Here is a 25371-nt window from a genome sequence, read left to right on the forward strand (position 1 = left end):
GATGCTTCTGTTGCTGCCAGCCTGGAGAACCACCATGGAGAGCCACTAGGAAAACAGCTGCAATGATGATGTTGAAGATGATGAGAGCCTCCAACATTTATGTTCTTAATAAAATGCTTTAAATTTTTAACTAAGGGCACAACTCTAGAGATACACCAATTGCTTTCTCTTTTTTTTTGGTAGTGGGGCGGGAGACAGGGTTTTGCTCTGTTGCCCATACTGGAGTGCAGTGGTGCAATCATGGCTCCCTGCAGCCTCGAACTCCAGCGATCCTCCCACCTCAGCCTCCTGAGTAGCTAGGACTACAGGCACGCAGTGCCACACCCCACTAATTTTTAAAAAAGATTATTTGTAGAAATGGAGTCTTACTATGTTGCTCAGGCTGGTCTTGAACTCCTGACCTCAAGTGATTGTCTTGCCTTGGCCTTCAAATGTTTTCTCCATTTTAGAATTGAGGAACTGCAGCATCAGTACCTGGATCATATAGGTAAGAAGAAGGAGCGCTGCTCCCTTCACCACTCCCTGGGCTGCCTCCTTCCTGTGTGATTGCGGGGAACCTCCTATATAGAGATCCCAGATCCCAAGTCTTCTTTTGCATGTCCCACTCCCTCCCCACCCTTGAAAACAAAAACAAACTCTGCCATGCAGCACTTACTGCTGACTCCCCACCAGAGACCCTCCAGCCCTGAGCGTGGTGCTGCAGCTACCTGTGCTTTCCCCCCGGTCACTGCTACTGCTTCACCCCTGTTCTTATCATGACTGGCGCCACCTATGTTACCATGCCAGGTCCTCTTGCAGTGCCTCAAAGGCAAAACTCCCACTGCTTGCCCACTGCTGTCTTGTGTTGCCTCCAGCTGTCATCTCACCAAGACCTTGAGTCCCAGGAACCAACCCCTTATGGAAGGGGTCAGGGCAAGCTCTACCTCTGCTGCTCTGGGGTGGTGGCTGGGGATGGAGGCTGTGGTGGGATCTCCGAGGGGGTTTCACTTCTGTTCCCAGTAGGAGTGCTCTCATTTGTTGGATTTCCTGGTTTATTCTGGGTTTCAGAGAGCCCTTCCTCTCTTGGCCTTTGCTGTAGAGTTTGAAAATTCTGTACTTTGAGTCAGACTTGCAGATTTTAGAAATGTCAGAGAATCAGATAGGGGAAAAGCAGAATCCACCGTGTATGGCTTGCGTTATTGCGTTAAGAATTCCCTTAACCACTGTGATTTCCCTTTTTCATTTGAGAAGTCATCTAGGGAGTTTTCAAAGTTTCAAACCAGAATTGATTTTCATTTGGGGACCAGGGAGGCACCTGAGTGTGCTTCTTGGAAGAGTGAGTAATAGTTTTTCTCTATTGAGAAAAAGCTGCCAACATTATAGACTATGGTCATTTCATATTAAACATGTATTATACAGGTGACCTGATGGATGGTTTGAGAGGTTGGAGAGCTTGAGTGAAGGGTTGCTTTTTACTCTGAGATGGGAAGTGGAAAGACCATTACAGAGTTCCTCTAAGAAGGGCAGTAGTGTAACTTCTGGATTAACTCAAGTGTCATGTTTGGTCCATGATATGGTTTGGCTGTGTCCCCAACCAAAATTCATGTTGAATTTTAGCTCCCATAATCCCCACATGTCACAGGAGGGATCTGGTGGGAGGTAATTGAATCCTGCTGTTCTCATGATAGTGAATAAGTCTCAGGAGGTCTGATGGTTTTATAAAGGGGAGTTCCCCTGCACATGCTCTCTCTTGCCTACCAAGAGCATAGTGAGATGTGACTTTGCTCCTCCTTTGCTTTCCACCATGATTGTGAGGCCTCCCTAGCCATGTGGAACTGTGAGTCAACTAAACCTCTTTCCTTTGTAAATTACCCAGTCTTGGGTATGTCTTTATTAGCAGCATGAGAACAGACTAATACAGTCCAGTTGCTAAATTAGGGGACTGTGCTGTTGTTCAGAAAATGTGGTCGTGGGCCGGGCGTGGTGGCCCACGCCTGTAATCCTAGCACTTTGGGAGGCTGAGGCAGGTGGATCACCCGAGATCAGGAGTTTGAGACCAGCCTGGGCAACATGATGAAACCCCGTCTCTACTAAAAATACAAAAATCAGCCAGGTGTGGAGGCACACGCCTGTAGCCCCAACTACTACTTGGGAGGATGAGAATCAGGAAGGCAGAGGTTGCAGTGAGCCGAGATTGCATCACGGCACTCCAGCCTGGGCGACAGAGTGAGACTCGTGTCTCAAAAAAAAAAAAGAAAAAAAAAAAAAAAGAAAAACAAAAGAAAATGTGATTATGCTGACATCTAGTAACTGGAGTTGCACACAAATCATCCTTTTAATGTGAATTATTTGTTTTTAAAGTTAATAATTTGTTTTGAAATCTTGACCAAGATTGCATGGCTAATATGAAGACATCCACCATCAGGCTGGGAGTGGTGGCTCATACCGATAATACCAGCATTTGGGAGGCTGAGATGGAGGATTGCTTGAGGCCAGGAGTTCAAGACCAGCCTGGGCAACATAGTGAGATCCTGTCTCTTCTTTTCTTTTCTTTTTTCTTTTTTTTTTTTTTTTTTTTGAGATGGATAGACTGTTTGCCAGTCTAGAGTGCAGTGGCGCGATCTCGGCTCACTGTAACCTCCACCTCCTGGGTTCAAGCGATTCTCCTGCCTCAGCCTCCCGAGTACCTGGGATTACAGGCATGTGTCACCACACCTGGCTAATTTTTGTATTCTTAGCAGAGATGGGGTTTCACCATGTTGACCAGGCTCATCTCAAACTCACCTGGCTAATTTTTGTATTTTTAGTAGAGATGGGGTTTCACCATGTTGACAAGGCTTGTCTCAAACTCCTGACCTCAGGTGATCTGCCCGTCTTGGCCTCCCAAAGTGCTAGGATTATAGGCATGAGCCACTGCGCTCGACCATGTGATCCCACCTCTACAAAAGTATTTTTAAAAAATTAGCCAGGCGTAGTGTTGTGCACCTGTAGTCCTAGCTACTTGGGAGGCTGAGGCAGGAAAGCCCAGGAATTCAAGGCTGCAATGAGCCATGTTTGAACTACTGCACTCCTGCCTGTGTAACAGAGCAAGACCTTGTCTCTGAAAAAATAAAAAGACTTCTACCGTCATCCCTCTTGTTAAAAGGCAATGGCGAGTTACTGTTTAATGAGTAGACTTTATTTGTGATGGTAAAAATTTCTGGAGATGGATGGTGGTGATGGTTGTACAACATGGTGAATGTATTTAATACCACTGAATTGTGCACTTAAAATGGTGAATTTTATATTATGCTTATTTTAGCACGGTAAAGTTTTAAAAATTACCAAAAAAAGGAAAAAAAAAACCCAGAAGGCTAGTATTTGCAGGAGTGGAACTAGGACTTTGCCTAAATTGCAAACTTCCTTCACTCCAATTTTCTTTTTCTGTTTTAATGAAGCACAGCATATTTACCATAAAATCCACAAAGTACACTAATCTTAATCTTAGCTATAAAGCTCATTGCATGTTTATATTTGTTTACACTTGTGTAACCACCACCCTGTCAATATGTTGAACGTTCCAGCACCCCAGAAGGTTTCTTTTTGGTTGTAACTCCCCGAGAGGTAACCACTATTCTGACTTATATTACCATCATTTGATTGTGCAGCTTTTAAACTTAATACAAGTGGAATCAGGCAGTATATACTCTTTTGTGTCTGCTTCTTTCACTTAGCATAATACCTGGGACAGCCACCCATTTATTAGTATATCAGTAATTCATTTTTTTCCTATTTGCTGTGTAGTTCTCATTGCATTTATCCTTTCTGTTGAAGGACATTTGGGTTGTCCTAGTTTTGGGCTGCTATAAAAAAAGGTGCTATGAACATTCTTTTGAGGGACCTATGTACTTGCTTCTCTTGGGTGCGGATCTAGGAATGGGATTGCTGAGTCACAGGGAACTGTGCTGTGCTCACTTAGGAGTCTCCCTTCTTCGACTTACTGCCTTTCAGCAAATGTTTGTCCTACCCCTTTCATGACAGGGAAGAAAGCAAAGCAAGAGCAGAGGGTGTTGCTTTCTTCTATTTTCCAGCCTTAGCGTTAGTAGATACTGCCACTTTCCAAAGCAGTTATGCCAGTTTACACTTCCACTCACAGGGCATGAGTGTTCCAGTTGCTTCACAGCCTCACCAACACTTGGTATTGGTGTTTATTCACTTTCAAACTATGGTGGGGTGAGGATGGTTACACCCTGAAATTTAAATGATGCAAAGATGGAAACTTTAAAAAATTATGCAAATATTTAAACTTCTAACTCTCAGTAAATGACCCCAAAGCCAGTGGAGTAGGATGGAGCAGGGCTTTTCCCTTCAGCCTGTGTGATGGGCGGGGCTCGCCCACTGCATGTCGACATTGATTTAAGGGCTTTTCCTTACTGTGTGCTCTGGATGTCAGATACATTAGACGGCTTTGGGCAGCTGCCTTCTCCAGTCTTCCGGCACCGTTCCTCTACAGAGCCTTCTTTCATGAAGACCCAACAGTGGTTGAGAGAATTTAGTTGTGGTTTTTTCTCATTAACGTTGAATGTAATCTATCTGGGCCTGAAGTGTGGATCACTTAAGAGTCTCCTTTCTTAGACTTCAGCACCTTTTAGCAAATGTTTGTCCCATGACAGGGAAGAAAGCAAAGCCAGAACAGAGGGCGCTGCTTTTTTCTGTCTTCCAGCCTCCAAGATTTCCTTTCTCACCTTTGAACACATTTTCTGTGTGAGATCATCTACAGAATGCTTGGTGGTGAGGCCACAGCAGATACTCAGATTGTTTCTCTCCCTCCACCTCCTCCTGGCCTATGTCATGAGCCTTTTTTGTTGTCCTGGAATTTCTTTTGCATTGCCCTACCCTGCCTTTTGTGCATCTCCCAGTTCTTTTTTCATTGGTTCCCATTCTTTTTTTCCCCCACCAGGAGAGCAGATTTATTTTTTATTTAAAATTTTTGTTTAGAGACGAGGTTTCACTTTGTCACCCAGGCTGGAGTACAATGGCACAATCATAGCTTACTGCAACCTTGAACTTCTGGGCTCAAGCAATCCTCTCACCTCAGCCTCCTGGGTGTCACCATGCCCAGCTAATTAAAAAAAAATATTAGTGAGACAGAGTCTCACTGTTGCCCAGGCTGGTCTTGAACTCCTGAGCTCCAGCAGTCCTCCCACCTCAGCCTCCCAAAGTTCTGGGACTACAGTCGTGAGTCACTGTGCCCAGCCACATTTTTTTAGGCTCATTACTTGAAGTGTGACCTGATGGTATTCTTCACGCACAGTCTTAGACACTGCTCTTTGAAACAGTCATGGGAGATCATACTCGGATCTGTTATGACAGAAACAGGTTTGTGTAGCTTTGCATTTTTTCACTTCACTCTATCATGCTACTCAAAGTACTGTTATTGTATCTTGACTGCTGGGCACATAGCCCAGCTCCCATGCTCTGCTTGTTTATAGCGCTCCTTCCTGAAAACCACCTCTTCATCCTCTCTCTTTCCCTCCAACTCTCTCAGCTCAAGAGAGCCAGCAGTGAGGACACGCTCAACAAGCCAGGAAGTACCGCTGCATCGGGGGTGGTTCGCCTGAAGAAGACTGCCACTGCCGGAGCCATCTCGGAGCTCACGGAGAGCCGCCTGAGGAGCGGCACAGGTAGGAGGGACCGGGCAGGTGGGCTCGGCAGGCCATCAGTCCTGGCCGCATGGAAGCACTTCAGTGACCCATGACCCATCCATTCCTTCCCTCGTGAAATATTTCTTGACCACTTACCCTGGGCCGGAACTGTTTTAGGCAGACGATGTCGCTGCCCACAGGGAGTTTACATCTATAGAGTGGGGAGACCGATGAGAAGCAAAAGGTAACTGGGCATGCTGTGGTTTCTTTGGTCCCTTTGGAGGTCCATTTGTCACCATGCACGTGTGAAATCCTTCTGACATCCAAGCAGGGTGGCATATGTTCTGGGGCTGTCTTGATACAGAATGCATTAGAGGAATGAATGAACCCTGTCGATCCCTTGCGAAGGTGGGTGTCTAATATTTGTACTGAACCCTATGGAAAGCTGGGAAGAGCCTCGCCCAGCAGCTGTGGAAGGCTGCTCAGAGTGGCTTGGACGGCAATGGCAACAGGAAGCTGTGAACCTTCTCAGTGTTACTCATTTTTTAAGAATCAGAAAAGGGTTTTTCAATCATTATATTTGAGTTCAGAGCATGTGAAACATGAAATATCAAAGAATTTATTTAATTTTCTCTTTGTGTGTATAGATAATAACTCTAAGCTTTCATGGCCTAACTCTTACATTGCAGCCCTCAGTGTATTGCTAAATTGTCTAAGACGGGAAAAATAACGGAAATACATCGTTATTAATTTTTAATGTGTTGAAGGGGCACTTACAATTTTTGTGCTCTTTTCGTAAAAGTCACATTCAGGCTAGATCTCAAAAGGTATATTTTAATTTATCGGTTTTTAAAAAGTTGAATCTGTGAAAACCATACAAGGTATTCTTTTCTTGGATATAAGGGGAGTGGCCTGGTTTTTCTATATCATGGCTTTACCATTGTAAATACTGATATTGTATTAAACATACACACACACTTGGTTTTTAAAATACAATAAACAAAAGTACCATTTATTTTTATCAAGCCAGCCTAACAGTGATTCCAAAAGTTAATAAAGCCCCACTCAAAAAAAGACAGACTGGGAGGAGCCTAGGGGCAGGGTGGGAATGAGGACCAGCTGAGTCCCGGGTGTGGGACAAATTGCGTGTGTGTGGTGTGTCCCCAAAAGCAGGAAGGTGGCGAAAGGAGGCGAATCCCAGTGGGTGGAGGGAGGGGAAGGGCGGAAGGAGAAAAAGGTGGGAGGAGGATCGGGTGGGAGGGTGGTGGCTCACTCAGGACCCAGTGGGGGGCAGCGCGATGAGGTGGGTGGCCCTGTTCCTGAACGGCAGCCCCAAGAACGGAAAGGTGGTTGCTGTATGTGGAACTTTATCTGATTTGCTTTCTGTGGCCAGTGGTAAACTTGGCATAAAAGCCACCAGTGTGTATAATGGCAAAGGTGGACTGATTGATGATATTGCTTTGATCAGGGATGATGATGTTTTGTTTGTGTGTGAAGGAAAGCCATTTATTGATCCTGACAGATTCTAAACCACCTGAGGGATTGTCAGGATTCCACATAGACTGGCTAACATTAAATGCTGGAGGGCGGTACTTTACAACCACACAGAGCACTTTAGTGAATAAAGAACCTGATAGTATGCTGGCCCACATGTTTAAGGACAAAGATGTCTGGGAAATAAGCAAGATCACAGAGGAGCTTTCTTAATTGACCGAAGTCCTGAGTACTTTGAACCCATTTTGAACTACTTGCATCATGGACAGCTTATTGTACATGATGGCTTTAATTTATTGGATATGTTAGAAGAAGCAAGATTTTTTGGTATTGACTCATTGATTGAACACCTAGAAATGGCAATAAAGAATTCTAAACCACCGGAGGATCATTCACCAATATCCTGAAAGGAATTTGTCTGATTTTTGCTGGCAACTTCAATCAAGTCAGAACTGCGATGCCAAGGTTTGAACTTCAGTGGTGCTGATCTTTCTCATTTGGACCTTTGAAACATTAACTTCAAAATGGCCAGTTTAAGCCACTGCAGTCTTGCACATGCAAATCTTTGCTGTGCAAATCTTAAACAAGCTGATCTCTCTGGATCAGTGCTTGACTGTGCAAATCTCCAGGGAGTCAAGACACTCTGTTCTAATGTAGAAGGAGCATCCCTGAAACTGTGTAATTTTGAGGATCCTTCTGGTCTTAAAGCCAATTTAGAAGGTGCTAACCTGAAAGGTGTGGATATGGAAGGAAGTCAGATAACAGGAATTAACCTGAGAGTGACTACCTTAAAAAATGCAAAGTTGAAGAACTGTAACCTCAGAGGAGCAACTCTAGCAGGAACTGATTTAGAGAACTGTGATCTGTCTGGGTGTGATCTTCAAGAAGCCAACCTGAGAGGGTCCAACATGAAGGGAGCTAGATTTGAAGAGATGCTAACACCACTACACATGTCACAAAGTGTTAGATGAGAATTTTAGGGGCTGGAGGAAGATGTACAAGATGAAAATGTTTTCCTTATCACTTTTCTTTCTCCACCCGCTCAGTTGTCTAGAAGAAATAACACTGTAAGGAAGTTAAAAAAAAAAACTTAGAGGATTATGCTTGTTCTCAGTGGTGCATAAGGGAAAAAATTGACTTTTTTTTCCATGTTCTGATTTTTAACAGAAAAGCACTCATTTAATAGATATAGGGAAACTAGATATTGCTGCCTTTTGAACAGGGTAGGGGGGTTTACCTGGTTTTATGACCAGGAGTAGTATCTATTACATTTGCTTTTAAATAGGCATGATGTGGAAATACCATCTTGGTTTGAGATGCATTTGAGGATTTTAATTTATGGAAAGCACAACATATGCAATTTATATTTATTGAATACTAGATGCAGTATGGATATTTAAATTGTAAAAACTTTATGAAAACTTGGAAAAGGTTGTTTATAAATAGCTTTAGTGATGCCTCCTCCTTTAAATACTTGTCACAGCATATGAATATGGTAAGATCAGACTCCCTAAGACTCTTCAGGTTCATTTTTATGATGTTTACTTTTTAGAACAAAACAGTAGCTAAATTACAGTAATATCCAGTTCTTACTGATTGAGACAGAGTGGAAAGAAAGACATCGTTGTACATCACTGTCATTCCAAAGGTACAGTGGAACTCCGGATGGAGGAAGAACTTACCTATCACTACAACACTTACAAATGAGCATTTCTCAGAATGTCATTCTAGGCAAGTTCCACTCAACACCAGACCAAGCAATTCTGTCTATTCACACTATTAGCCTAGTTTTCTCATACAATCAGCACAAGCATGGGAAGATACTTCAAAACCAAAAAACCAAGGTGCGTCATTAATATTCATTTAATTCAAATACCAAATAGTTTTACATAGGGCCATCTTAGAAATAGATATTAAATCCAGATCTACTGCAATCAAAGCTTACACAATATGAATGAATATGGTAGAGTTGCCTGTTAAAAGGCAATGTAATATAATTGCTGCTAGAACCCTACAGTGGGGAATGAGGAATTTTAAACATATATTTGATTACAGCCACCAAAAAAGTATATATAAAGAAAGTAAAAATAAAGGCATTTGGCTGATCCAAGATGTAACACCAATCAGTCAGCACCTATGATTCTTTTACTTACATTTTTTACTTTTTGTTTTTGTTTTTGTTTTTTTGAGACAGAGTATCAGTCTGTCACCAGGCTGGAGCGCAGTGGCGCAATCTTGGCTCACTGCAACCTCCGCCTCCTGGGTTCAAGCGATTCTCCTGCCTCAGCCTCCCGAGTAGCTGGGACTACAGGTGCACACCACCATGCCCAGCTAATTTTTGTATTTTTAGTAGAGACAGGGTTTCACCATGTTAGCCAGGATGGTCTTGATCTACTGACCTCATGATCCACCTGCCTTGGCCTCCCAAAGTGCTGAGATTACAGGCGTGAGTCATGGCGCCCAGCCTGTTTTTTTTGTTTTTGTTTTTGTTTTTTAATGAAATTTAGCCCGTTTTTCTTGAGTCATTTTCTCTCTGCAACAGTAGAGGAAGGACCTGTACCTCCCTACCAATGACCTGGTGTCCTTACATCTACCCCAAGAGCAGGGATGTTAGCTGTGTCCACAGGGTTCTGAATTCTACAGACTCATCAACATGAGGCAAGGAATCATTGAAAACCACTTTTGTCTCCTTTGGGAGAATGACTCATCTTTAGTATTTATGTAGTCTATTCTTCTATATCTACATATGCAAAGCTTTCTTTGACAGTAAAGGGCACATATGCTGCATAGTGGGAGGAGATCAGACCTTTACAAGTGAAGGAAAGCAACTTCAGAAATGAATTATTTTCTTTGCTTTATTATTTTTACCAAGACAGAGAAGTATTGTATTGAGAGATTATCTATTTTCATAATCAACATTTGCCTAAATTATATTTAAATCATTTCACTCTGTACTATATTTTCAGGAATTATAGAATGTGTTATTCACTCACTTAAAGGTACCTCTGTAGAAATAACCTAAAACTGCAGAAGGATCTGAAAGATATAACATGGTGTGTTTAGAAACTGCAGATTTTAGATCTAATGTATACTGCATTAATAAATGATATAAAGTGTGGAAAAGGAAAAAAAAAGACTGATCCCATGATCAAATATTAATATAAAAATTTGAGATCAGCCGGGCGCGGTGGCTCACACCTGTAATCCCAGCACTTTGGGAGGCCAAGGTGGGTGGATCATGAGGTCAGGAGATCAAGACTAGCCTGGCCAACATGGTGAAAACCCATCTCTACTAAAAATACAAACATTAGCTGGGCGCGGTGGCGGGTGCCTGTAATCCCAGCTACTCAGGAGGCTGAGGCAGGAGAATCACTTGAACCCGGGAGGTGGAGGTTGCAGTGAGCCGAGATCGTGCAACTACACTCCAGCCTGAGTGACAAAGCAAGACTCTGTCTCAAATAAATAAATAAATAAATAAAAATAAAAAAATTTTGAGATCAAAATATTAGCACATGGGATTCAACAATAAATTAAAAGAACAGTAGTGTACATCACAACTAAGTGAATTTATGCCACCCAAGAATGGATGAATATTAAGAAATTTTGGAATATAATCTATCATACCATATTAACAGGCCAAAGAAGAAAAACTGTACAGTTATCTCTATAGATACAGAACATACATTTGACACAATTAACAATCTTTCTAACAACAAACTCTTGATAGACTATACATGTGCAGAGACTTCTTTAATGATGTGTATGTGTCACAAACAAAAGCCAGCGATTCCCGTTAAAGTCAAAGATAATTCAAGGTTGCTTACTGTCACCAGTCATCTAAAATTTTCGGTAGATACTAACCAAGGCAGTAAGATAAGAGAGATGTAGAAGTACATAAATATTGGAAATGAGGGAACAAAATGATGATTGTAATCAGATAATAACATTGTATGCTTTGAATTTCCTAAAAATTGTCTTAGAATTTTCTGAAATTCTATTAGAGACAATAAGAGTTCTGTATGTGGCTAGTTGTAGACTATAATATATCAATAGCTTTCTTTTTTATTTATTTTATTTATTTATTTTTTTGAGATGGAGTCTCGGTCTGTTGCCCAGGCTGGAGTGCAGTGGCGCGATCTTGGCTCACTGCAAGCTCTGCCTCCCAGTTTCACGCCATTCTCCTGCCTCAGCCTCCCGAGTAGCTTGGGACTACAGGTGCCCGCCACCATGCCCAGCTAATTTTTTGTATTTTTAGTAGAGATGGGGTTTCACCATGTTAGCCAGGATGGTCTCAATCTCCTGACCTCATGATCTACCCACCTTGGCCTCCCAAAGTGCTGGGATTACAGGCATGAGCCACCACGCCCGGCCATCAATAGCTTTCTTACCAGTGACTAGAAAAGATAATGTAAGAAACAGTTCTATTTATAAAGGAATGAAAGGGCAAAATATTTAGAAATAAATAGTGTGAGCATCTATAAATAAAATCTTAAAACTCTTTTGAAGGAGAAGTCTTATGTCCTTCAAAGAAGACATAAATAAGTGAAAGCATATATGTGATTCTTAGCTAGGAAGATTAAATAGAATTAAGATTAAACTTAGTACGACATATAAAATGTAATAAGGATGTCTGAATTATTCTAAGAATTCCTTTTCATCTTGATTCAGTGGGAATTTGGGAGTGGAAACATGAATAAAATAACTGGAATTTATCTAAAACCCGTTGTTCTCAATGGGGGACGATTTTGTCCCCGAGTTCCAACCCAGGGAACAATTGGCAGTGTCTGGAGACATTTTTTTTTTTTTTTGGCTGTCATGACTCGGGGCTGCTACTGCCATCTAGTGGGTAGAAGCCAGAGATACTAAACATCCTAGGATGCGCAGGACTGTCCCTGCAGTGGAGAGTGTCCTGCCCAAAAATGTCAACAGTACTGCTGCTGAGAAATGCTGACCTAGCAGAATAAATATTCTAGAGTAACCAGGAAAATTCTGACAATAGTAATCAGGGGATTAACCTTAGGCATTCTGGAACTGAAGAGGTGCTAGGCAGCTCAGTGGAACAGTGGACAAAGTGCAGAATACACTGGAAGATTTAGTACAGGGGAAAGGTGGCATTTCATATCACGGTGGATAATTCACTCAAAAATGTGACCGAGTAAGTATTTAGGAAGGAATAAAGCTGGATCCCTATCTCATTCCTCCCATCAAAATAAATTCTAGGAGGATTAAAGATTTAAATATTAAAAAATGAAACTGCAAAACTACAAAGAGAAAGCATCAGAGAATTAATTTGTAGTCTTGGCCTTGGAAGAACCTTTCTAAGTAGGAACAGACACAGAAGCCATAAAGGAAAAGATGAAAAATGTACTTACATAAATATAAGAAACTTCTTTGCAAAAAGAAGAAATTATTTGCAATACATGTAACAAAATGCTTATTTACAAACAGTTTATACAAATCAATAAGAAAAAGAAAAATAGGCCAGATGTGGTGGCTCATGCCTATAATCCCAGCAATTTGGGAGGCCAAAGTGGGAGGATTGCTTGAGCCCAGGAGTTGAAGACCAGCCTGGGCAACATAGTGAGACCTCATCTCTACAAAAATAAATAAATAAAAATTAGCTGGGTGCGTGCCTGTAGTCCCAGCTGCTTGGGAGGCTGAGGTGGGATGATTGTCTCAAAAAAAAAAAAAAAAAGAAAAGGAAAAATAATATAATAGAAATATATATAGCACCCATGAAAAATACAGATGGCTAGTGGAAAGATACTAAGCCTTACTTAAGAAATGTAAAGCAAGGCTGGGTGCGGTGGCTCATGCCTGTAATCCTAGCACTTTGGGAGGCTGAGGCGGGCAGATTGCTTGAGCCCAGGAGTTCGAGACCAATCTGGGCAAAATGGTGAAACCCCATCTGTACAAAACATACAAAAATTAGCCAAGCATGGAAGCGTGCGCCTGTAGTCCCAGCTAGTTGGGAGACAGAGGTGGGAGGATCACTTGAACCTGGGAAGTGAAGGTTGCAGTGAACTGGAATCATGCCACTGCACTCCGGCCTGGGCAACAGTGAGACCCTGTCTCACAATAAATAAATAATAAATAAATAAATAAAGCAAAACAACAATTAGATATATAATTTCCGCTAATACATTAGCAAAAATTAAAACAGTTTATCATTTCTGGTGTCATTAAGGGTGTAAGGAAGCCACATATGGTTGATGCACAAGGACAATTTGGTAATATCTATCTAAATATTAATTTAATCTTTCACCAAGCATTTCTATTATTTAGCACTTAACGGTTACTGATATTCTTGGAAAAGGATGCCAACATGTATGAGCAAGTTCAGTTGCATGATTATTTATAATAGTATAATATGGGAAACAACCTAAGTATGTATTCATACAGGGCTGGTTGAACAATGTGATTTTGGTGCAGTAGAATAGTATACAGGCATGAAAATGAATACAGTAGATTTGTGTGTACTGATAGGGAAAGATTTCCAATATACATTACTAAGTGGGGAAAATAATATGGTGCATATGGTATAACCTTAATTTGGTTTTGGTTTTAGAAGTATATATTAATTATTAAAATCAACTTTTTTTTCCTGGAAGGATGTCAGAATGATTATCTTTGAGGAGAGTTAGCAGAATTGATAGTGGCAGAGGAAAATTTTTTCATTTTAGATTTTCCTGTGCTGTTTGAACATTTTAAACATATGCATACATTGCTATACAAAATTAAAAACAAGGTAAATACAACATAAATTTAGATAATATAAATATAAACTAAACTTTTTTTTGCCTTCACAAAATCCTTCCTCTTCTACTTGCCTTTTGTAGTGTTCTTTAGCCATTTGTTGGTGGATTTTTTTTTATTGTTTGCTTATAGCATCTGCTCCTTTGCACAGGATTCTAGGAAAAGACCTTGGTTTCATATTGGCTCCTAAAGTAGACAAGTTCCCATGCCCCAAGGGGCATTGGCATCCTTTATTTGTCAAAGGAAGGAAATAGCTACATATCTACTATACAGTGATGTTGGGAAAAAGGTCTGTGAATAATTTATATAGACTGTAATGAAAAGTAAGTGACAGTTATTATTCTCCTAGTTATACAAATTGTTTGTCAGTTACTTCATTTAAGTGAAATTAAATTATTTGACTTAATAGGGTTGAATTTGAAAATTACATTTTGTTTCTGAAGCTTTTATTTTTTTTAATTTATTTTATTTTTTGAGACGGAGTTTCACTCTTGTTGCCCAGGCTGGAGTGCAATGGCGCTCTACAACCTCCGCCTCCTGAGTTCAAGTGATTCTCCTGCCTCAGCCTCCTGAGTAGCTGGGATTACAGGCTTGCGCCACCACGCCCAGCTAATGTTGTACTTTTAGTAGAGATCGGGTTTCTCCATGTTGGTCAGGCTGGTCTTGAACTCCCAACCTCAGGTGATCCACCTGCCTCAGCCTCCCAAAGTGCTGGGATTACAGGCGTGAGCCACCACACCCAGCTGAGAGCTTTTATTTTTAAATGTCAGTAGTCCTCAACATTTTTGTAGCACCTTTGGACAGCTGATACTTTTGTACGTTGTCATGCTGTCCCCAGACTGCCTCATTTGGAATAGGTGAATACCAGTCTATTAGGACAGACCGTTAGGAGCAGTGGTATGCAGTGCCTCTCTGTTGCAGGTGTTACCACCTCTGCAGTTGTATAGTATTGTTTCGGTAATCATTTCAGTATTTGATTGCATTTTGTCTATTTTACATGCGTGAAAACCAGGAAAATGAAAGTGCTGGTTGGGACTACAGCAACTAGTTGTACAGGCTGAACATCCCAAATCCAAAAATTCAAAATCCCAAATGCTTCAAAATCTGAAATGTTTTTTGAGCACTGACATGATGCTCAAAGGAAATGCTCACTGGGGCATTTTGGATTTTGGATTTTCGGATTAGAGATGCTAAACTGGCAAGTATAATGCAAATATTCCAAAATAAAAAACCAGAAATCCAGAACACTTATGGTCCTGAGCATTTTGGATAAGGGATACTCACCCTGTAGTAATAAGCTTGGGTTTTAAAATCTCAGTACTGCCGGGTGGGGTGGCTTACGCCTGTAATCCCAGCACTCTGGGAGGCCGAGGCAGGCGGATCACCTGAGATATTTGGAGACCAGCCTGGCCAACATGGCGAAACCCCTTCTTTACTAAAAATACAAAAAAATTAGCCAAGTGTGGTGGCGGGTGCCTGTAATCCCAGCTACTTGGGAGGCTGAGGCAGGAGAATCTCTTGAACCTGGGAGGTGGAGGCTGCAGTGAGCCGAGATCGTGCCACTGCACTCGAGCCTGGGCAACACAGTGAGACTCAGTCTCAAAAAAAAAAAAAAATACAGTTGATACAAAGATGGAAATTATTTAGTGTGTTAGAAATGAGATGTTCACTGGACTTAAACCAATTTTCTATAGGCTTAGCTGTGAAGGAAAAGAATAAAATTAAAGGAAATTGGGGGACTTCTGGCAATATATAGTTGATTTCCTTTCAGAGGAAATTTCTGTTCAGAGGAAATCAACTATATAATAGACTTGTAGGGGGCAGAATTCTTTTTATGCCATGCAAGACTTAGTTTTTGTACTTTTGACTTGGGGACAAGTTTTCTACGATGCATAGCATGGTATTATCTATATTTTATTTCAATTGTATTAATTTTGAGAAAGATTTTTGTCATGAAATTTTAATACAGTGTTGTGATTTTGAACTTACAAGAATTAAATCTATAGTCAGCCTATATTTTATTGCACCCTTTCCTGGGAGCTGATCTGTCCTCAGGGAGAATCCCTGAAATCTACTCCAGGAGAAATCATGTAATCTTTTGGTCGTAATAATTTTATTATTGTCTCAGCCTTGCCTAGGGCGCCAACTTGCCATCTGTCATGGGTGGTATTGGAACTGCTTGAATGGGGAGGCATGAGCTTCCTCATTCTTTTCAAGACTATTTCCAGTTTCTGGTTTCCAGGCCTTATGCTGTTCTCTGGGGCTATGCCAAAGTTTGCTCCAACAATAGCAAGAACACAGCAAAAATCACAAAAGGGGCTTCTGTTTTTGAGCCCTGCCACCTGCCTGCACTGTGCCGGCTTCTCTGAGCTGCTGTCTCTATTCATGCTCACAATAGCCATAGGAAGAGCATGGTTATTTTATCTAGACCAGGAACCTTGGCTTTGGAAAGGTCAAACCAATTTGACTTTTTCTCTCCCGTGCCCACCCCAGGTTTCCATATGGAACATCCACTTTTTCTAATTGGTTTTATTTCATTAATATTATTCACTTATCTGAATTCCAAAAAAGAATTCTGAATTCTTTTTTTTTTTTTTTCTATAGACGGAGTTTTGCTCTGTTGTCCAGGCTGGAGTGCAGTGGTGCAATCATAGCTCATTGCAGCCTCCAACTTCTGGGCTCAAGCAATCCTCCTGCCCCAGCTCTCGAGTAGCTGGGACTACAGGTGCACACCACCGGGGTCTCGCCATGTTGCCCAGGCTGGTCTTGAACTCCTGGGTTCCTCCTGCCTTGGCCTCCCAAAGTGCTGGGATTACAGACATGAGCCACTGTGCCTGGCCTGGATTCCAGTTCTTACTATTCTTTTTCTCCCTGAGGTGTCCTTTGTGTATATCTCATGTTACACAGTGGTGTGGCTTTTAGAGAATGAGGAGGTTCCTTGTGTGCAGGGTCCTCCCTGCCTGCCCCAGGGTCAAGTGAAAGGTTGTGGAACCCCCAGAAGGCTGTCAAGGAATCCAGCCACTAGGTGGCAGCCTTGTCAAAAGCACCCACCTCTGCTCCTCTGCTACAAGTTCTGGTTCTGACAAATGTTTCTGACTTTAGAAACAATGCTTGTATTTATTGATTAATTCAACAAATATCTTTGAGTGGCTACCATGTGCCTGGCACTGTTCTAGGCAAAAGGACTATATGAGTGAGCAGGACAAACATCCCTGCCTTCATAAAGGTACATGAGCAAGACGTGGGAGAGATGAGAAACCAGGTGAACAGCTGGAGTGGTGGACATTCCAGGCAGAGATGACGGCTGGCCCATGTCCCCCACGTCAAGGGAGTGGTAGGAAGACCAGTGGGGCCGCAGCAGAGTGAACAAGCAGTTGGGGAGGAGGATAGAAAGATGGGGGAGCTTGCGAGTCACTGTCAGGACTTTGGATTTTTTACTCTTGACTCCACTGGGGAACTTTTGCAAGGTTTTGCACAGAGCAGTGATATGACCCAACCTCATTTTAAAAGGACTGCTTTGGGCTGCTTGTTGAGAGTGGACAGATGGGGTAAGCAGACCAGCTTGGAGGCTAGGGCTGTGGTCTAGGAAAGAAGTGACCTGGGCTGGGCTGGCAGCCGTGGCACCGGGGAACAGCAGCTGCGTCTGGATATATTCTGAAGGGGAGAGCCAGCTGGCTCTCAACTTTCCTGGTTTTTGAATTGTGGAAAAATACACATAATCATTTTTAAGTGTACAGTTCAGTGGCATTAAGTTCATTCACATTGTTGTACAACCATCACTACCTTCCATTTCCAGAACTGTTTCATCTTCTCAAAGTGAAACTCTGTCCCCATTAAACACTCGCTTCCCATTCCCCTTCCCTCAGCTCCCGGCAAGCACCATTCTGTTCTTTGTCTCTGAATCTGACTGCTCTCAGTTCCTCATCGGAGTGGCATCACACAGTGTTTGTCCTTTTGCAACCGGCTTATTTCACTCATCATAATATCCTCAAGGTACATCCACACTGTAGCATGTGTCAGAATTTCCTTCGTTTTTGAGGCTAAATAATATTTCCTTGTATGGATATACCATATCTTCTTTATCCATTCACCTGTTGAAGGACCCTTGGCCTATTTCTACCTTTTGGCTATTGTGAATAATGCTGCTCTGTACACAGGTGTACAAATATCTCCTTGAGACACTGCTTTGACTTTTTGAGGGTATATACCTGGAAGTGGGATTGCTGGATTCTCCTGATGGATTGTAAAGTTGGTGTAGGGTAAGATTTCTGCTCATGTTAGCAGTGGGATGAGTGAGATGAAATCTGATGGGCCTTCCCAAGGGATGAGGAGTGAACGTGGATCTCTTCTGGAGATAGCAGTCAGCTAGAAGGAGGTTCATGTAGCCACATTTAAAACATTTTTAAAACCACGAGACATGGAAGTGCCCATTTAGATGTTTCTTTATATAGCACACGTGGGATCCAAAGACATGTCACTATTTTAAACTGATATCAGTGTTTTCTAAAAGGCAAAATAAATGTGAAGGGCTAGTTTTACTGTGGCCAAACTCTGATGCTTGCAGAATCTCAGACATCTCAGATGGTGATCAGTAAGGGCAAGCAGTCGTGATTGGCTCACTGCCAAGAAACTGTCCGTGTCCGTGTCCTCGCTGATACCTGGACCCCTGCATGCTCCCAGTTACCTGCATCACAACCAGGTAATGCCTGAGGCTCCAACCTGAGACACCTGTCCTCTCTGACATGGGGAGGGAATAACTCTGGGCTCCTATCAGGGGAACTCGTCTAACATGGAAGGTAAGTATTCTTATCCCCATCTGACATGTGAAGAAGCGAAGGCTCCAGGATAGGTAGTGTTCCCAAATTCAAACCCAGGTCCGACTCCAGAGTTCTTTTTTCTGCTACTCTGTTTGTCTCAGGTAGGGAGACTTGTTTTCTTCCCTCATCATCTTTACCTGCTGTAGAATTACTATTACCGGTGACTAGCATTCTTTGCTCACTATGTGCTAACCACTGTTCTCAGTGTGCAATGAATATAGTCTCCTTTAGTCTTTACTACAGCCCTATGAAATAGTATCCTTATTATCATTCCCATTTTATAGGTCAGGAGACTGAGGCATAAAGAGATTAAGTAGACTGTCCAAGTCCATGGGAGATAAATATTGGTACCAGGACTTGCAGATTAGGAAACAGGGGCTGAAAGAAAACCATGGATGGGTTGGCTTGCTGGGGTGAGAGTGGAGGGAAGGGGATGTTGGGAGTTTTGGAGTTGAGAGGCCGGAAGGTGGGTGGGTCAGTTTCTTGGATGCCACAGAAGGAGGAGGGCCATGAGCCAGGGATGTCAGGGAATGGGGAGAATGGGGTGGGGGTGTGTAGATGGCAACAGGGAGGGGAAGAGGATGCCAGGTCCTGCTGTGTGAACTGCAGAAATGGAAGGTGTCTGTTTACAGTGGGGAGGGGAACAGACGGGGGGAAGCAACAGTCATAGGTATGAGGTACAGCGAGACCTTCAGTTTGGGAAATGTGAGAAAATGAACAGACTGGCCTTGGGAAGGCAGTGGTGGGATTCATCCAGCTGTGGAAGTGAGGGGACATTCAGAGAGCTCAGCCTATGGGAAGTGTTGATTTCACTGTGAGTTCTGAAGGGCCCTGAAGAAGTGTTGGGGACTCAAGGGAGGGGCCTGGGGCAGGTGGGGCTGAATCTCTTTGGAGATGAGAACCTGCAAAATCACAGAATGCCAGGAATGAGTTTGTTCTTGTTTTCATAATTTTAGAGATGTCATTTATCAATGAATATATTTTGTGATAAAAAAAATTTCAGATTCGGTATAGATGCTCCTCTACTTACTTCATAGGTTACTTCCAGATAAACTCATCATAAGCTGAAAATATGCTAAGTTGAAAACACATTTAATGCACTTAACCTTCCGAACATCATAGCTGAGCCCAGCCTGCTTTAAACAGGCTCAGAACACTCATATGAGCCTACATTTGGGCAAAATCATCTAACACAGAGCCTATTTTATAATAAAGTGTTGAATATCTTATATAATTTATTGCATTAGATTGGTGCAAAAAAGTAATTGTGATTTTTGCCATTTTAAAAATTGCAGGCCAGGCGCGGTGGCTCATGCCTGTAATCCCGCCACTTTGGGAGGCCGAGGTGGGCGGATCACGAGGTCAGGAGATCGAGACCATCCTGACTAACACGGTAAAACCCCGTCTCTACTAAAAATACAAAAAATCAGCCGGGCGTGGTGGTGGGCGCCTGTAGTCCCAGCTACTCGGGAGGCTGAGGCAGGAGAATGGCGTGAACCCGGGAGGCGGAGCTTGCAGTGAGCCGAGATCGCGCCACTGCACTCCAGCCTGGGCGACAGAGCGAGACTCCATCTCAAAAAACAAAAACAAAAGCAAAACAAAACAAACAAAAACATTGCAATTACTTTTCCACCAACCTAATTTACTGGAAGTGAAAAGCAGAATGGTTGTCTGGGCACTTGAAGTACAGCTTCTACTGAATGCGCGTCATGTTTGCATCACCTTAAGGTCAAAAAGGGTAAGTCACACCATCATAAGTTTGGAACTGTCTGTATTTTCATTTTCTTCTATTTTATTCTACATTTAATTCATTTTCACATTGTGGTAGGAGATCTACCCTCTGAACACATTTTTAAGCATGTAATTCAGGGGCAATGCTGCATAGCAGGTCCCTCAAGCTTACGCATCTGTACCCACTGAACAACTCCCTGTCGCCCTGTCTGCAGCCCTTGGCAGCCACCACTCAACTTTCTGTTTCTGTGAGTTTGACTGTTTGAGATTCTGCATCCAAGTGAGATCATACAGTATCCTTTTGTGACTGGCTTATTTCCCTTAGCATAGTATCCTTCAGGTTCATCCACAGTGGGACATGTGTCAGAGTTTCCTTCCTTTTAAAGGCTGAATAATATTCGATCGTCTGGATAGCCACACTTTGTTTATCCATCATACATGGATGGACCAGAATGGCTTTCAGCTTCTGGTGGTGTCTGAGGTAAACCCAGTTGTGAGGATGTTATGAATTCTACACTAGTTAAGGTACTGAATTCTAAGCTTGAGGACACATGTGGTGGTGTCGTGGCCCTGCATTTCCCGGGAGTACATGATTTAGTCAGGGCTTTGGAGTGGGGCCAAGGGTTTTCTGTGACTTTCTGTGTTGGCACAAGGTGCAGTGCTGGTTTGGGGATGGCAGCTCTCCTGGGTCCTCCCTGGGTGCCTGTGGTATAGACAGTGGGGAGGTCTCCCTGCACCTCCCCGAAGAATACTGACATCTTTGCCAACTCTTTCCATCCAGGTCCTGGCTGTCTCTCCAGTTCTCCATGTCCTCTCTTCCTTTTATTTGGGCTCTTCCCCTGAAGTTTGCTATTTCCTTTCTCCCTCCTTCCCTGCTCTCCTCTCCTCCCTTCCCTGCTCTCCTCTCCTCCTTTCCTTTTTGTTGAGTTTATACCTTTGTTTATGCCTTCCCTCCCTCCCTCTCTTCTTCCCTCCCTTCATTCCTTCCTTCCTTTTTGTTGAGTTTCTGCCTTTGTTTTATACTTTTATTCCTATTGTGAATGGGATTCTTTATTCATTGTACTTTTTTCTTATTTTTTTAACATATGGACTATTTCACGACTTTGAATGTCATCCTTACACAGGAACCATGGTAATCTTCTCTGCATCATTCCAGTTTTGGTATTAGCACTGTCACTGACTATATTTTCTAATTAGATACTTTAAAAATATTTAGTTTGGAACTGGCTCGCTCCCTTACCATCCTCTCTTCTTAGCACTAATGGTTTTCAGTTGATTCTCAGGTGTCTTCCAAGCAGTCAGTCATATCAGCTGCAGATAACAATGCCTTTTGTCTCTTCCATTCCAGGAGTTATTCTTTTATTTCTGGTTCTTGCTGTTTTGTGCATGTGTGACCCCAGTTGTGTTAAATGCTAGTGACATCTTGACTTGCTCTTACTTTACTGTGGGTGATTTTGGTGTTTTCTGATTAAATATGATGCAGAAAGTTGGCTTGGGGCTTTGTTTTACATGTTAAGTCTTCTCCTCCTATATTCCTTTGAGTTATTAGGATTTGATGATGGGTTTTATTAAATGCCTTCTAGGCATGCTGTTATTACTTTGATTATTGCTTCTCTTTTTACCCTGGAGTCTCCTCCAGGAAATTAAAGTATGTGTGTATTTGGTCTCCTGGGTATTTCTTCCATGTCACATATGTTATCTCTGATTCTTGTGATCACTTTCATTCATGCTCTGATTTTTCAAAGTTTATCATCTAATGTGCTTTGCTTTGTATGTTTCTTTTCTTCAACTATTATGTTTTTAATCTTTAGTCTGATTTCTGTGCTTTCAAATTATTTCTTCATGACTTCTTGCTCAACTTTCATAGCTATCAAATCTTGAATTTCAAATGAGAATGCAAATTGCAGATTTTTTTGAAATCTCCCATTTCTACCAGTAACTTTGTTTCATAGATGCATATTTACTTGGAATCCTCAGCTGGTCCCCCTTTTATGATCTGCCAGAGCTTTCCAGATAGATCTGGAGAGTTTTCTGTGATCACCTGTCTTTACAGAGGGAAGCTAGTGTTTGTCCAAAAATCAGAAATTGAGAGGGATACTACTGGAGAATGTGTGGTTATCAGGTCATCTTTTTTTTTTTTTTTTTTTTTTTTTTTTTTTTTTTTTTTTTTTTGAGACAGGCTCTCATTTTTTTGGCCAGGCTGAAGTGTAGTGGCGTGACCATAGCTCACTGTAGCCTCGAGCTCCTGGGCTCCAGCAGTCCTCTTGCCTCAAGCTCTCAAAGTGATGGGATTATAGGCGTAAGCCACAGCGCCCAGCCAGGTCATATCATTTACGCTCTGTCGAAGGAAGAGGAAAAAATTTTGCATTATCTGGGGTGAAAGTAAGGAGGGGCATTAAAGCCTGAAGTGCAATTTTGCCATTTTTTTCTTTTCTATGTATTTTGTTTTTGTTGTTCTCATTGTTACTTTAGTGCCTGTTGGAAGGTGGCCTTGTCCTCCCCTTCTCCTTGCATGATGGCCCCTGTTCTTATCAGCTGGCCATGGCTGTTTCCCTTGTGTGGCCTTCTGTGCATGCAGGCAAGGAGAAGGGAACACTAGCAGGCCTTCTGAAGCTGCTCATGGCAGAGGCCTCAACTTAGTAGTCCAGTTACCCTTTTAAATGATGATGATTCTGTAATGTGCCCTTTAATATCCTAAAATGAAATTCACCAATCCATATACATTACTGAAAAAAATCAATATAATGCTGTACCTATAATGTAGAGAAGAAATAAAAGGCAAATAATTTCTAATGAAGTGACATATCAGTGTGTAAGTGCTGGAGCCTGACTCCACTAGAAGACAGATGCTTGTACATTAGTGGAGATTGCTGCCTTAAGCTTGAATGCTACAAATGAGACTGACTCATGGGTGCAGTGTTGAGAATTCACATACCAGGCATGTTGACATCAGTGACTTTGAAATGTTGACAGCTCAGGGTAAACATTTTGAATAAAGCAAAGTACTGTCTTTCCTTAAGTTACATGATAGTTGCATTCCTAGAAAATTCAGTGTATAATAGCAATGCTGTGTGAAACTGTTTTGTGTTTCTCTGTAAAACAGAGTTAGATTCTGGATGTAGGTATTTATATCTGTGTTCTCCTATTCAGGAGTGCTGTCAGATCACAAGGAAGGAGCGGGAAGCAGGAAGCAGGCGTGCCCCTCATATTTGCAAGGCTTGGGGCAAGAGTGCAGCGGGGGCCATCTGTTTATTCACAATATTCTGATATAATTAAATATTCTAGTAAAGGAGATCAAGTGTCAGGGATTTCAGATGACCTGGTAGCTTGTCGATCTAATGACAATAATTTTCTTACTCATTTTCATCTTTTTTTTAATCAGTAATGGGTGAATTTTGTGTGGTGAATTTTATTTTTTCTTCCCAGCTTCCCCCAAGTTCTACTTTAGTATTTTCTCATTTTTATCACTTTGAAATTTGTAATTCTTCTCAAAGGTTAAAAAATTAATGATATTCAAATATAATTTTAAAATAATTTTTCTTCAAAATATAAATTAAAGTCAATATAAAGGGTGAAATATATTTCATATTTTTAAATTTTTCAATTTAATTTTTTATTTTTAGAGACAGCGTCACACTCTGTAACACAGGCTGGAGTGCAATGGCATGATCATGGCTCAGTGCAGCCTCAAACTCCTGGCCTCAAACGATCCTCCTGCCTCAGCCTCCAAAGTTGCTGGGACTACAGCCGTGCGCCACCATGCCTGGTTAATTTTTTAAGTTTTTTTGTAGAGACAGGTGCTCACTATGTTCCTGGGCTGAAGCCATCCTTCCATCCTGGCCTCCCAAAGTGCTGGGATTATGGGTGTGAGCCACTGTGCCTGGCCTGTTTTGTTTTTTTTTTTTTTTTTTTGAGACGGAGTCTCACTCTGTCACCAGGCTGGAGTGCAGTGGCACCATCTCGGCTCACTGCAAGCTCCGCCTCCCGGGTTCAAGCCATTCTCCTGCCTCAGCCTCCCGAGTAGCTGGGACTACAGGCGCCTGCCACCACGCCCAGCTAATTTTTTTGTATTTTTAGTAGAGACGGGGTTTTACCCCGTGTTAGCCAGGATGGTCTCAATCTCCTGACCTCGTGATCTACGCACCTCGGCCTCCCAAAGTGCTGGGATTACAGGTGTGAGCCACCACGCCCAGCCAGATTTCTTTTTTTTTAGCTGTTGAATTTTGTGAGTTCTTTATATGTACTAGAAACTAGTTCTTTATTGGATATGTGGTCTGCAAATATGTTCTTCCAGTCTCTCTTTTGTCTTTTCAACCTTATAACAGGGTCTTTCACAGACCAAAAATTTTAAATTTTGATGAAGTCCAACTTATTAATTTTCCCTTCTATAGATTGTGCTTTTGATGTCAAAATTCTTTGCCTAGAGCCAGTTTTGTTGTTGTTGTTGTTGTTTCGTTTGTTTGTTTGGTTGTTTTGAGACGGAGTCTAACTCTGTTGCCCAGGCTGGAGTGCAATGGCGCAATCTTGGCTCTCTGCTACCTCTGCCTCCTGGGCTCAAGTGATTCTCCTGCCTCAGCCTCCCAAGAAGCTGGGATTATAGGCACGTGCCACGGCGCCCAGCTAATTTTTGTATTTTTAGTAGAAACTGGGTTTCACTATGTTGCTCAGGCTGGTTTTGAACTCCTGACCTCAGGTGATCCACCTGCCTCGGCCTCTCAAAGTACGGGAATACAGGTGTGAGCCACTGCGCCCAGCTGCCTAGAGCCACTTTAAGATTTTCTCTTATATTTTTCCCGAAAGTCTTATAGTTTTACATTTACATTTAAGTGTGTGATTCATTTTTAGTTAATTTTTGCAAAAGTTGTGAGACTTGGGTCAAGGTTACTTTTGTTGTGGATGTCCAGTTGCTCCATTATTGGAAAGGGTATCCTTTCTCTATTGAATCGCTTTTCTACTTTTGTGAAAATCAG

The 25371-nt window shown here is 42.1% G+C and overlaps 1 protein-coding gene, 1 non-coding gene and 1 pseudogene across 27 annotated transcripts in view; 2 read left to right on the forward strand and 1 right to left on the reverse strand.

The window, feature by feature from the left end:
- Window positions 1-25371, forward strand: part of SPECC1 (sperm antigen with calponin homology and coiled-coil domains 1) — a 310582-nt gene that overhangs the window by 95504 nt on the left and 189707 nt on the right. For all 26 annotated transcript variants that reach the window (XR_010152990.1, XM_063798933.1, XM_016930818.3 and 23 more), the window contains one exon: window positions 5507-5642. Coding sequence is in view for 25 of the 26 variants with exons in the window: in XM_063798933.1 (XP_063655003.1) it covers window positions 5507-5642 (136 nt within the window). In the remaining variant the exon portion in view is untranslated. The remainder of the gene's footprint in view (window positions 1-5506; window positions 5643-25371) is intronic.
- Window positions 6876-8166, forward strand: LOC134808880 (BTB/POZ domain-containing protein KCTD9-like; annotated as a pseudogene).
- LOC112206116 (U6 spliceosomal RNA) lies at window positions 21481-21585 on the reverse strand. The gene has a single exon (XR_002940325.1). It is a non-coding gene; the product is annotated as a U6 spliceosomal RNA (small nuclear RNA).

Source organism: Pan troglodytes, chromosome 19 (assembly GCF_028858775.2).
Source record: "Pan troglodytes isolate AG18354 chromosome 19, NHGRI_mPanTro3-v2.0_pri, whole genome shotgun sequence".
NCBI classification, from domain to species: domain Eukaryota; kingdom Metazoa; phylum Chordata; class Mammalia; order Primates; family Hominidae; genus Pan; species Pan troglodytes.